The 12595-nt window shown below is 42.6% G+C and overlaps 1 protein-coding gene across 6 annotated transcripts in view; it reads left to right on the forward strand.

Annotated features, from left to right (window-relative positions):
- Positions 1 to 12595, forward strand: part of spidr (scaffold protein involved in DNA repair) — a 28885-nt gene that overhangs the window by 10267 nt on the left and 6023 nt on the right. For all 6 annotated transcript variants that reach the window (XM_031865232.1, XM_031865229.1, XM_031865230.1 and 3 more), the window contains 6 exons: positions 1591 to 1795; positions 2716 to 2954; positions 9131 to 9289; positions 11436 to 11523; positions 11962 to 12102; positions 12225 to 12287. In XM_031865232.1, the coding sequence (XP_031721092.1) occupies positions 1591 to 1795; positions 2716 to 2954; positions 9131 to 9289; positions 11436 to 11523; positions 11962 to 12102; positions 12225 to 12287 (895 nt within the window). The remainder of the gene's footprint in view (positions 1 to 1590; positions 1796 to 2715; positions 2955 to 9130; positions 9290 to 11435; positions 11524 to 11961; positions 12103 to 12224; positions 12288 to 12595) is intronic.

The raw sequence follows: 12595 nt of genomic DNA on the forward strand, positions 1-12595 counted from the left end.
TGTGCCTACGGTGTAGAAATGTGATAGACTCTGAATTGTAAGTCGCTTTGGTCGCTTTTTTGCCTCCAGGCAAGTGAAGAAGAGTTTGGTTAAGTGACCTGCAGTCGATGAGCAGCGGACGACACGCTCAACTGAAGTAGAGCTCTTAAAAAGCGCCGACCGCTGACCTGAGCGCCGTCGCTTGATTATTCAAAGTTTATTCATATTGAACGTATCACTTGTCCAAGTTGCACGTCCTTGGGTCACAGACCAAGTGTGAAGTGGATCAGATGAACACACACACACACACACACACACACACACACACACATATTAGTCTTGCTTGACTGCACATAATCCATTGGAGGAAAACAGTGCCATGAAGAGTTCAATGCAGTCAAGGACAAACAAAAACCTGCAAAATAAATACTACCTTGGTAAAGATAAACTCATCTTTTAAATGTTTTATTTAGTTGATTTAACTCTACTATGAGTGACGTACAGATGTTTTTTCCCATTTTAATCAATGAGGACGGACTGAATATTAGTTCCCGTCGGTCTAATGCAATACAATTCAACAGAACTACAACCTCTAAAAAAACACCTAAATAAAGACAGAAACTGAACTTCATAACTTTCAAAAAGTTTGCATTAGACTACATTTCGTTTCAGCTCGGTCCACCCAACATCGTCAACTCAGTGTATACCGAGTGTAAATAATAATCACATCCAAACAAATGGTTTTTTTCCGCTTTATCTTTGTTTTTTATTTCTCTGGTTCACCGAGACGAGTCGCGACATGTTCAGCACTTCCAGTCACTCGGTGATCTTGGCTGTGAGTCAGTTATAAGCCATCATCACGCCATTATCCGTCTCACATGTGGAAGAAATTAAGCCATAACTCAAACTTACTCTAAACAACGCGCCATATAATTATCTATCATTCAGGTTGTTTTATTCCCAGGCTCGGTGCCACTCAGGTGTGTGTGTGTGTTATTTACCTCGATGAGTTGGAACACTTGACCGGAAATGTTGTTGTTGGGTTTTATGGAGATGTTCCGCCTCTCCTTCTTGGCACAAACGGTGAAATCTAAGCTGGTAAACGGGGTGGAATTAAACACGAGAGCACTTCAGGTCACATTTACGCAGTCTGGTCGTGACATTCGTTGAAGTATTTCTTTCCGAGCGTGATGTCACATTTGGAAAGTGTTTTCATCGAGCTGCGAGGTGTTGCCTTTTAAGAGCCTCACTTCTATGGAAAATGTATCTTTTCACCTCCAGTAAAAGAGGACGAAAAGCATCTGTTGTGTGTTTTCTCTTTGCCTCGGAGAACGTTTATTTGATCTTGTGCTCCGTGCTGGGTGGTACCTCGTGAAGGAGCCTGTGGAGGTGGTGGGTAGCTTATCTGAGTTTGACATTCAGTCTCGAGCTCTCAGCCCCCCCCCCCCCCCCACGTTTGTGCAATAATCTACTCCATTTAATGTACTTTAAAATCTCAGTCTTTACATCTGTTATCAACGCAATCACAACACAAACGGTTTATCATTGCCCAACGCCTTAACTATGTTTAATTTCATGGTGAATTCAAGGTCTCAAACTATCTCTTTGCAGGCAAAGTCTTTCTATCGAAGGCTTCCGCTGTGATATTATTCTGAACACACACTTCAGCCAGAAAGTCTACTCTGCAAACAAACTATCCAGCGTGTCGGCTCCTAGAGGCCTGCTCTCAGCCGAAAGATGCAACCCGTGTTCTTTGTGTCAGACGTTTGGACTACTGGAGGAATGCAGGACCACAGCGGAGAGCGATGCCAAACAAGTACGAATGCTTTGATGTCACAATCGCGTGCCTCACATTTAGTTCTCAATTCAACATGTACTGTATGTAGTAAGTTATAGGTCATGTTAGACACCAAAGTAACTTTTAATAACCCTCGTACTACGGGAAGTCTGTAACTAACTCTCAGCTGCTAGCACAGATGTCATCAGGTCAATGAGCTTCAGTACTAAAGGTTCTACTCAGGTTTACTTGTTTATGTGCCAATGATGACACATGAGGAGGCTTGTGTCAACAGTCTTCATAAAAACAACATTTCACAACATGTTTTTACAGATTAATAAATAGTGTCTGTGGTGCATGCAGTCTTTCAAAGGATATAAGTTTAATAAGTTTACATGCATGTTTGATTTCTTAAATGTGAATCTGTGTTTGCTTTGAACACATGCAAATATATGTTGGCAGCGATTGAGTGACTAAGTAACTTCTGAAAGATGTGGCACCATCGGCCACGCCCTCCTTTTCAAAGCAGATTTCTAATGCAGTGTAAAGAAGAGGCGATTGTTATTGTTAGCACTGCTCACCACCATGATGTTTGATCACCACAAATTATACACAAATGACTGTGGCGTGAAGTGAAATGACCACATGTTGCATAAACGGAGCATAGGGCTGCAACAAAACATTACTTTTATTATAAGAAAGATTCATCGTTGGGTCTTTATCACATCAGAAAATAGTGTCACTGATTTACAAATCCAAGTTAACATCTTGAAAGGTATTGTTTTGTCCAATCAACAGTCCGTAACTTTTATTAGACTGGTGCAATTCATATTTAATAAGCTGAAACAGGCATTTTTCCTTAAAAATCCCAATACTTGCTGGTTAGTTTTCTGCCAATCAACTAAATGATAACTATCGAACCAATGCCGCCCTAAGGTGTAATTTCCTCTTCTCCTCAGGTTGCTGCCTCTGGCTCGCTCACTTCAGGAGTTTTAGCGAGACATTGCGTTTCTCTCCTGGAAGCTATCGAGGGGCTCGGCCAGGCTGGTTCTGTGGGGCAGGACGTGGAGGTGGTGGTCCAGAGAGTTTACTCCATCCCTGTGCCTCACTGCTCTCCCGTGTCCATCCTCAAGCCCAGACTTCCCTCAAGGTCCTCCTCAGCTCCTCCTCCTCCTCCTCCAGAAAAAGGCAAAACCAGGTACTGTTGGACCAGTGGATAATTAGCGGCCAAGTGAGGCTTTTAGTTTGTCACTTGATGCCAAAAGAGAATCACATTTTATCGTCTGTGTATGCTTCACTCCCACAGTATAAATTACGTTTTTTGTAAAAAGAAAAAAGAATGGCATGCTGGTTTCCTCGGTCTCAGCCTTGCATGCTTCTCCTTGGTGGCACAATGTGTCTTAAGTGATCGAGATATGGTTCACAGCGCAGCAGGCCCCACAAAGCGCTCGCACTGTCTCCAGCCATATGGCATTGCTTGACAAAGGACACAAACATTTCTTAATTGAATCCAGCCCCTTTTTGAGTAGCTCTGTCCAATTCTCGGGAAAGACAGCGTGATGCGTTTCAGAATTCCGTGCGCCAGCAAGCCGGAGTTGAATTGGTGCCCATTTGTTCTCCGCTGGGTGTAACAGGTTTGCAACAGCTTTTATTACCTTCATGCTATGAAGAAAACCACAAGTATATTTTATGTGGGGTGTAAAAGTGTCACGCCGCTCAGTCTTAGCAGTACAGAAACGGTTCAGTTGAGTGGAATGGTTTGTTTTAGCTTTGGTTACCTTATCTGAAGGTGGAGCCTAAACATTATAATAATATTCGTTGGAAATAAATAAATCGTAGAGCTTGAGGGATTACATGATTAACGAGTAGTCGATTTTCAGAAAACGAGTTGCCGATTTTGAACTATTTTGATAATTGCGGTTCCAACCTCTCAAATGTGCGGATTTGAGGCTGTTCTTCGTCATACATGATAGTTAACGGAATATGTCTTGGGTTTTGACTGTTGGTCGGACACAATAAGACATTTGAAGACATCAACTTGGGCTGTAGAAAATTGTAGTCGGCATTTTATACCATTTGATTAATCGGTTAATCCAGAGTTCAATATTCACTCTCTTTTAGCTCTGTTTTTGTTCTCCACCACCTCCGGCTAAATGCTGCATTGTGTTTGCTGTTTGGTTAGAATGACCACACATCCAAACCTCCAAACCAGGACCCTTAAGTGTACCACCTTTGAGGTGCTTATGCACGCACCATAGGCATGCTATCATTTATTACTGGCCTTAAGAAGACCGACTTTATTGAAAACTGGGACATTTTTAGTGTTTTTCAGATATTTGTCGAGATTCTGGACACCCAGTTTGAAACTGGGACGCTGCCACTACGTCTGATCACCGTATGTTTGATTCTTTACCGGACCTTTTTTCAGCAACATCTGCCTGATGTGATTGGAAATGTTGATGGTGAGATGTTGTGGGCTGTAAAACCAAAACAATAAGCTGAAAGACACTAAAACGCTCCAGAGTATAGTACAGCAGAGTCGTGTGTTGATCCACAGTGGGTTTGTCACTACCTGTGACTAATTTTCCATCACGTTATTTTTCCTATTGTTGATACAAAGATATTGACTTCTGACTACAGCTTTAAGTCTTATTTCAATGATACAAGCGATATTTCTGTCCAGTGAGATGGAGTCCGATCACCTTTCTACAAAACAGTTTAACTCATATTAAAACGACTTGCAGTGCGAGCTCTTCAAAGCTCCCCGTGTTATTGAAATGAGATTTACTCGAGTGGTCTTATTATTATTCCTGACTCAGTGAACGAACTATTTGAATCAAATCCAGCGAGCGTGATCTGGCGTTGCCTGGCCCTCCCCGGGCTTGTTGTTGTAGTTTTTTGCTGAGTAATAAAAAAGAAGCTTTGGTTCCTCTGAGTGGAGCGAGGGGCACTCTGTGTTGAAAGGAGAGCCCCAGTCAGCTGACAGGCCAACTGACTAAACGGCTGTAATATGACACCCGCTCCTGCCATGCTGCTTCTGCTGGCTGGTAAACAAACGCCGCCCTCTGACCGGAAGTGCTCCTTCACTGTCCTCCCCGTTCCTCTCATTACTCAACCAGATCCATCAGGCTCGGCTTGAAGTGAAAGGATGGAGGTTAGGAGGCGACCACGAGGGCCTCCATTCAAAATATGTGGATGACTCTTCAATCCCTGCATCTGGGAAGTTACATTTTGAATCACAAGACGTTCTTTTTTTTTTTTTTTTTTTTTTTTTTATGTGTTACTATAATCCAATAAGTTGTTCAAGTACACTTTCATACCTCTTTATACGAGGTTTGAACAACAACTTCTTGGTATATTTTACTGCTTGTAGTACTTTTCCAGGACGTAGTGGGTCGTTTAGTGCCCCATTCTGTATAAAGACGAGGACAGTGTGTACCCCTCGTGTTGTGTCCCCAGCCTCTATGACTCACTCCCCTGGTCAGCATGCTTATTTGATCCTTTTGTTGTTTAGCCTCTATGTTAACACGCACACACACACACACACACACACACACACACGGGAGGGAGGCCAGTGTGATATTTATGCCTGAAGAAGACGTTAAGTTCCCGTAAATCCAGAATAGAATAAACAAAAAGATTAACTGTTTGCAGGATGAGAGGAGAGTTCTTTCTTTCTTTTTTCTTCTCTCTGTGGAGAAGGAACACAATGTGCTGCAAGGATCCTGTTACAACCGTGTTTATCACTCCGCCTGCACTGATTCGTGGACAACACATAGGAAGGAATCCCGCCTGTCCGCCCCCCCACCAATGAGGCCTCTCTGCTGTGTTCTTAATGCGTGGGTCACTTACTTGTGCGTTGCCAAGTAATGTGCATGTGCACACAGCGTGTCTGTGTGTGTGCGTGTGCGTGTGTTTTCACAGGCTCCGTGAATCGTAGTTCCTGGAAGAAAACCGTAGTTGCTGAGAATTGTGTGAGAGCTCACAATAACAGATTCCTGAAAACTGCCTGAAAAGGAAAGCTGGCCAATGACACAGAGGCTTTCTCGTGGAGTGAGTGGCGACTGTTTGAAGAAGTCGGGCTGTTAACGGGCAAAAGGAGGGACAGAGTGGGGAGGCGGTTGTTTATGTCAAGCTGGCACCACTAAGAGTCCCATCTTGTTTGTTTTCTGTCTGTCAAGTGTCATATCAGGTTTTCATGTGAAGTTTTTACAAGTTCAGACAAGTAGTCCATCCTTGTGCTACTTTATAGTTTTACTCCACTACATTTCAGAGGCAAATACTGTGTTTTTTACTGCACTACATTCATTTGACAAAATTACTTTGCAGATTACAATTATTAATACATAACAAATCAACTAATAAATGATGAGGTATTATTATGGATTAGGTTACCCAGCAGTATACAAAGTACTTTAAATTAGCTCCACCCATACCAGCTGATTATAATATTATGTATATTATTCTGGAAATGGCCATTCTGCCCTTTTGACTGCTTATACTTTTGGTACTATAATTGATAATCTTACAACTGGTCACAATAGAACACCACGACCAAATTAATGAAGGATTTACCTAAATTTAAAAATAGAATCTAACCTCACCTGCAGCAGATCATTGAGTTGTTATAATTATGGTCAGGGCTGGTTGCTGCTGTTGGAGTGACACGACAACTGAAGCAGCTGCACTCAGCGTCATATTGTTTGATTTTATAACATGAAAGTTTTATGTGCCTGTATTTATCGTATACTTCTGGTGTTTTATGGCCTATAGTTTTGTTATTGTCAACAAATCGCATGAACAACAAACCCACAAAGAACTGATCCTGCTCACAAATACTCCCCTGTAGCCAAAGCCTGATATATATTGTGTTCCTCTGTACACTAATCATACCCAAACTTTCCTCCTTTGTTGTCCAAAAACGATTACCAACACATCAATGAGCCTCACGGTTGATCTATTAAACACCATCGCGTTGTTGTCAGTACTCACTAGAACACCTAATGTGTATTAATCTGCAGCTGAACATAGTTAAAAACAATCGTTCCCAGATGTTTTAAGGAACTCTTAAAGCCTTTTAAGAACAATCTAACTATGTTTTTATGGAACACTTTTAAAGATTAACATCTTCAGTAGGAGTAGGAAACGGTGAGTTTTTGTTTCGCCAGCCTTATTTGTTAAGATATTGCATCCATTAAAGATTTATCCATTTGCATTAATAATCTTGATATACTGCAGGTTCCAAAAACGTTGGTTATTAATAAAGAGCTCCTAATTGGCTGGTGAAACGATTGGTCCAGAAACTGTTCAGTCAATTATCAGATAAAAAGACTTGCTGGCAGCTACTCAAATGTAGGTATTTGCTGCTTTCCTCTTTTTACATAATTTTTCACTTAAACATTTTATATACAAACCACTAAATCAAAAGTCAGATCAATAAATAATGAACACTAGTGTTGGTGGGAGCCTATTGGTTCCTTTTTTCATGACCGGGTTCATCGTAGGACAGAAGCACATTTTTCTCTCTAACTGTAGCAAATATTATTTTTGTGTTTCGAAAGAATGTGAACGTTTTTAGGGACTTGCTTTTGATCCTGAGGCATTTTCTTGTCAGACTTGACAAAGTGTCCAACATATTAACAAGGGATGTAGCTGTGTGCAGCTCCAAAAAAGATTCTTTGTCTCAGTATTTGCATTTTCCCAGATATAGCTCTGATTTTGGATTTTGAACAGAGCAAACAACTGAGAATAATCTTGGTGAAAACATTGGCCGACGCCACCAGAAGTCATTGCAGGAATGTTATTGAGATATCTATTTCCAGGTCTCTGAAAACAAACACAGACAGACCCCATGTTTACCAACAGAGGACGTTTATAGGCTTAATCAGGTGGTTGAAAACAGCCTCAAAACTTTCCAAATGTCTGCGATGTGCGCATGCATGCACATGCGTTATGGGCACGCTGACAGTCCTCCTCCTCCTCCTCCTCCCTGACTGTTGCTTGTCTAAGGGGATATGAACTCCACTGTTTACTCTCGGGGCTGGTACCGGGCCGTGTCTAGGCTTGACTGGCTGAGATACTGGAGCCTACAGCAGTTCCAGTTCCCCCCTCACTGGGAGCAGCAGAGTGCAGGAATACGAAGCAGCTCACTGGCTCACAACTTTGTGGGCCAAAGGTCTGTCCTGTCAGCAGCAGCCTGTCAAACCGGCCAGCAGCAGTAACACTTCCTTCCGAATATCAGAACTATCCCTTATTGTTGGTGTGTCACTCGTAATGTTTAATTGTGTTAATGGCTCGTAATTTTTCATACAACAAAGAAGGATCGCATTGTCTGATTTAAAAGACACATGTTGGGAGTTGTCAAAATCTGATTATTATAATAGTATCTTCAATGCAAGTACTTAGTTGATTCATTGGTATAGCCCAGTAGGACTGAAGCAGCAGAAATGTACTCTGCACACCAAGTATTGGCAAGTTCCCGAAAAATCCTTGAGTCAAGTGACAAAACTCAAAATCTCAATTTACTAGTTGGTTCCATTTGAGTTTGCCCAGTTGCTTTATTACGCTAAAAGTTTCAACTTTCAGTCATTCTGAGAATTTTTAGGGAGTTCTTGTTCATACTGGCGTAAAAGTTAAAGGGACAACTTCTTTAACTTCAAGAACTTGAAGCCGCAAATTCACAACGAATGGATCGCGGCTGCTGAAGGCCGCGTGAATTGCTCATCACTCGCAACTTCTATCTGCACCGTCTCACGGTGTGAGTCACCAAACATATTGCGTTCATGTTATTACAGCACGAACACGCCCATGAAGTTTTGCAGCCTTTTGCATTTGATTGCAATGATCCATGCGGATTAGTAGAAGAGTTGGCAGAACAATGAGAGAAAGATAAAGAGGAAAATAAGATGTTCAGATCTGCACGTAACGACAGCAGCTGATGGAAACACAAACGCAACATGTAGGTGTCCTAAGAAATACACTCTTGGAAAATCAATGTCATATCAAATCGTGTTTTTTAAATGCATAACGCTCGACTGCATAAATTTAAAGATGCCATGTGGAGCTTTTGACCACTAGTGGCGCTAAGGAGCAATGATTTTGCAAGTGTGCTCCAGTTTTGTTGTTATTGTGCGACGTCACACGTAATGACGACACACAGATCTACTGCTTGTTTCACAATATTCTGCTGATCAACAGTTGAAGATGGTAATGTGCAAAGAAGCATAGCAATACACCATGGATGTAAACAATACGCATATTGTGTCTTTTGGTGGGAGAATATAAACAAATGGTTTTGTACTCCCTAGGACACGTTTAACATGATTAGGAAGTATTCATAAGTGTATCAAACTAGTCTAATTCTGTCTTTCCCAGGCTCTGTGTGCTCGTCCAGGACAGCTACGGGATGTTCAGCGTGGTCCAGCTCCACTTCCTGCCCCGCCAGGACGACCTCCACCAGTACTGCCACAAGTGGCGGGGCAGGACCTGCCTGCTGAGAGGCATTAAAGTGGTGCAGCGGGTCACTCGAGAAAGGTGAGACCCACGCATTCTACCCGCGCCCTCAAACCCGGGGTAGATTTTCAACTGACTTCAACTTCAACCCGAGACCAACACCAATCTGCAATATGGATTTCTGCTCTGTGTCAGGTTATCTAATCTCGCTCCTGAGCCATCTGGAACAACAACCCCGGGTCAATGCCTCAGGGCCTTGTGCTATAAAGGCACTGAGCCTCAAGCTCAACCATTGTCTAATGTGTGAATCTCCAGTAGTTTATCTTTATGCTTCTGAAACGCCAATGCCCACATTTGCGATAGGATGACAGTTTAATGTTGTGCTGCTCGTATGAACCCGACTACCCTGTCCTACCGGCGGTGCAACTGTGTTTACATGTAAAGTGATACCGAGGTGCACGGCACGCTCTGTGTCCCTCGTGAGTTTCCATAGTCAGGGTCCAAGATTAGCAGCAGTTAGAAGAATTGACATGGGAACATTTAGAGACCGGCTGGGGGTATGTTTACATCATCAGTATTTTCAGTGCCACCGCAGCCTATAATGTCTCTGGAGGTTTTCTGTGGTCGGCCCGTGATGGATGGGCCATCTCCACTGCTCACACATGGGCTATCGTACTAGCTCAAGCGGAAAAGCATGTTGGTCTGGTCGGGGTAAATAAGGCATTCATCCCCCCCCCCCCCCCCAGTTTCCTAGAACCAGTAAATATAGGGAAATCTAAGCCCATCACACAATGTAAACCGTGTGGGAATAGTTTGACATATTTTGGAATGCGCTTGTTTGCCTTTTTCCAAGAGGTAGATGAGAACATTGATACCACTCTCATGTCTGTATGGTAAACAAGAAGCTACAGCCAAGAGACCGTTAGCTTAGCATAAAGATTTGAAAGCATGGGAGTCAGTTATTCTGGCTGTGTCCAAAGTTAACACCACAACTTTTAATCTGACTTAAACAAGATACAACGTGAAAATGGGCGCGCTTGAGAGCAGATTTAGTTACTTTTGGTCAGAGCCGTGCTAGCAGTTTGCCCTGTTTCCAGTATTTATGTTAAGCTAACCAGCCTCTGGCTCAACTTAGAGTGGTGTCTTATCTTCTCATCTAAAAAAAAAAAAAAAAAAGAAGTGAGTAAGAGTAATTTAAGAAGTGAAACTACTTATTTGAGAGTATCATTCTTTTGAGGGGTGTATGGTTTGTAAACAAACAATCAGAGGCCGCCCTGGAACCTGTGTGAGCAGTGTGTCATGTCAATATTGCCCCGATGGTAAAGACGGTATTTTCACAGAAAGGTTACCTATTCTTGGATGTCTGTTGACCAAAGAGAAGGGAAAAAAAGAAAAGCCGTACTTGAAACGTACTCCAAACAAACACAGAAGGAAGCTCAGTGTGAAAATCAGAGTGAGTTGAATGCGTTCTGTTAGTTTGTCGTTACTCATCCTTGAGCAGGCCTCACTGGACTTGAATGGGCTGCAGAACCAGTTCCACACAAAGGAACCCTGTGATTACGGGCTGACTAACAGGTTGTTTAACCGCTGGCTGATATGACGGCACACACTTCATGGTTGAATTGCTAAACTTTGACCGGCCACCCTGAGCTCAACATGTTCTTCTGAGGGAAGAGACGGCGAATCAAAAGATTGGCGTGTCCTGTCATCGCTACTTACTTATTTATTAGTCCTTTTAGTGTGAGCTGGGCGGAAATGAGACGTCACAAAAGCACATCGAGTGCCTTCTAAATTCCATCTGTCATTACTGAGATTAACAATGAAAGAAGACAAACGTCACCAATTGAGCACCTAAAACTTTAACCGTTAAAACAATCACTTGTCATAGTTTTTCTAAACCTTGTTATTTTTGCACCACAATGATATTGTGATTTACATATAGGGTTGGACTGTTTTCCCACCCTTTTTTTTTTTGAGTGTGTGTGTGTGTGTGTGCTCTGCCAGCCCAAGCATGCTCTCTGCCAATTTGTTAGAACAAGCTCTGTCTTAACAGAGCTGCGTTTCAGTGGAAGTGAAACTGGCTGTTAAAGCTCTTTATCTTCCCGTTAAAGTCCCTTATTCACCAGTTTCTCCTGCTCCCACCCCCTCACACACACACACTCACACACACCCTTTTCAGTGCTTTACTCTTTTTTTCCTTCTCCATTTTTTTGTGTCTCACTCTCAGGAGCACCAGGCTTTTCAGCTTGATAGACAGTCTGTGGCCCCCAGTGATGCCTCTTAAAGATCATGGAAACACACCGAGTATGTGCAGTGTAAGTTTTCACCAGTCATGCACCCTCATCATGCCTCTGGTTTAGGGAATATATTCTCATTTTTATAATAGGAATTTGGGGCTGCAACTAATGATTGTTTTCATGATGAAGTCCTTGTTTGGTCCCTAAAACGTGTTGTCCGACCAAAACCACAGAAGATATTCAGCTGCAGCTCATCACACTTTCGAAGCAGGAACTACACAAATTATGGCATTTTGTCTTAACAAGGAAACTCCACACGGCACCTTGTATTTGCAATATAACAGAACTGCTATACCGTAATACTGAAACCATTGTTGCACACATCCAGATATGAACCAAATGAAAACTACGGTGGCCCTGAGAGCCTTAGGCTACATCCACACCACTACTTTTGCATTTTACACACACAACATGTATTTAGGAATCAGTATATTTTCTTGTTTTTTTTTATTATAGGGAAGTAGATCTGCAGGTGCGGCTCCGAGCTTCTGCTACCTGCTGTCTGGTCAGGAGAGCTCAGTGGAACCTGCTGAGGAGCAAACGGTGTCGCCGCTCTACCTCCCTCCCCCTAAACAAACCTTACAAGACATACTGCAGGTGAGCGTTTTCTCACACACACACACACACACACACGCGCATGCAGAACATTTTCTAGAATTTGCTGCAGACCGTGATGACTAATCTTTTTTATTTTCTTTTTTTCTTTTTTTTTCCCCCAGAGTGAGCGTCAAACCTGTCGCTGCAGTTTTGTCGCCACTGTTCTGTACAAGAGAAACATGCAGGTACTTTGGTTTTTTGTCTTATTCATGAAAAATACGGATTTGAATTTGACTTCGGAAGAACACGATGAACACGTGTGTGTGTGTGTCTTCTGGAGCTCCTCAGTCCTCCTCTTGAGATCATTTGAACCAACAAACTGATAAGACTGAGCGCTGACGTAGAGAGCAGTGTTCGTGTGTGTGTGTGTGTGTGTGTGTGTGTGTGTGTGTGTGTGTGTGTGTGTGTGTGTGTGTGTGTGTGTGTGTGTGTGTGTGTGTGTGTGTGTGTGTGTGTGTGTGTGTGTGTGTGTGTGTGTGTGTGTGTGTGTGTG

This window comes from Anarrhichthys ocellatus, unplaced genomic scaffold (genome assembly GCF_004355925.1).
Source record: "Anarrhichthys ocellatus isolate YVR2014 unplaced genomic scaffold, GSC_Weel_1.0 scaffold32, whole genome shotgun sequence".
In the NCBI taxonomy this organism is placed as follows: domain Eukaryota; kingdom Metazoa; phylum Chordata; class Actinopteri; order Perciformes; family Anarhichadidae; genus Anarrhichthys; species Anarrhichthys ocellatus.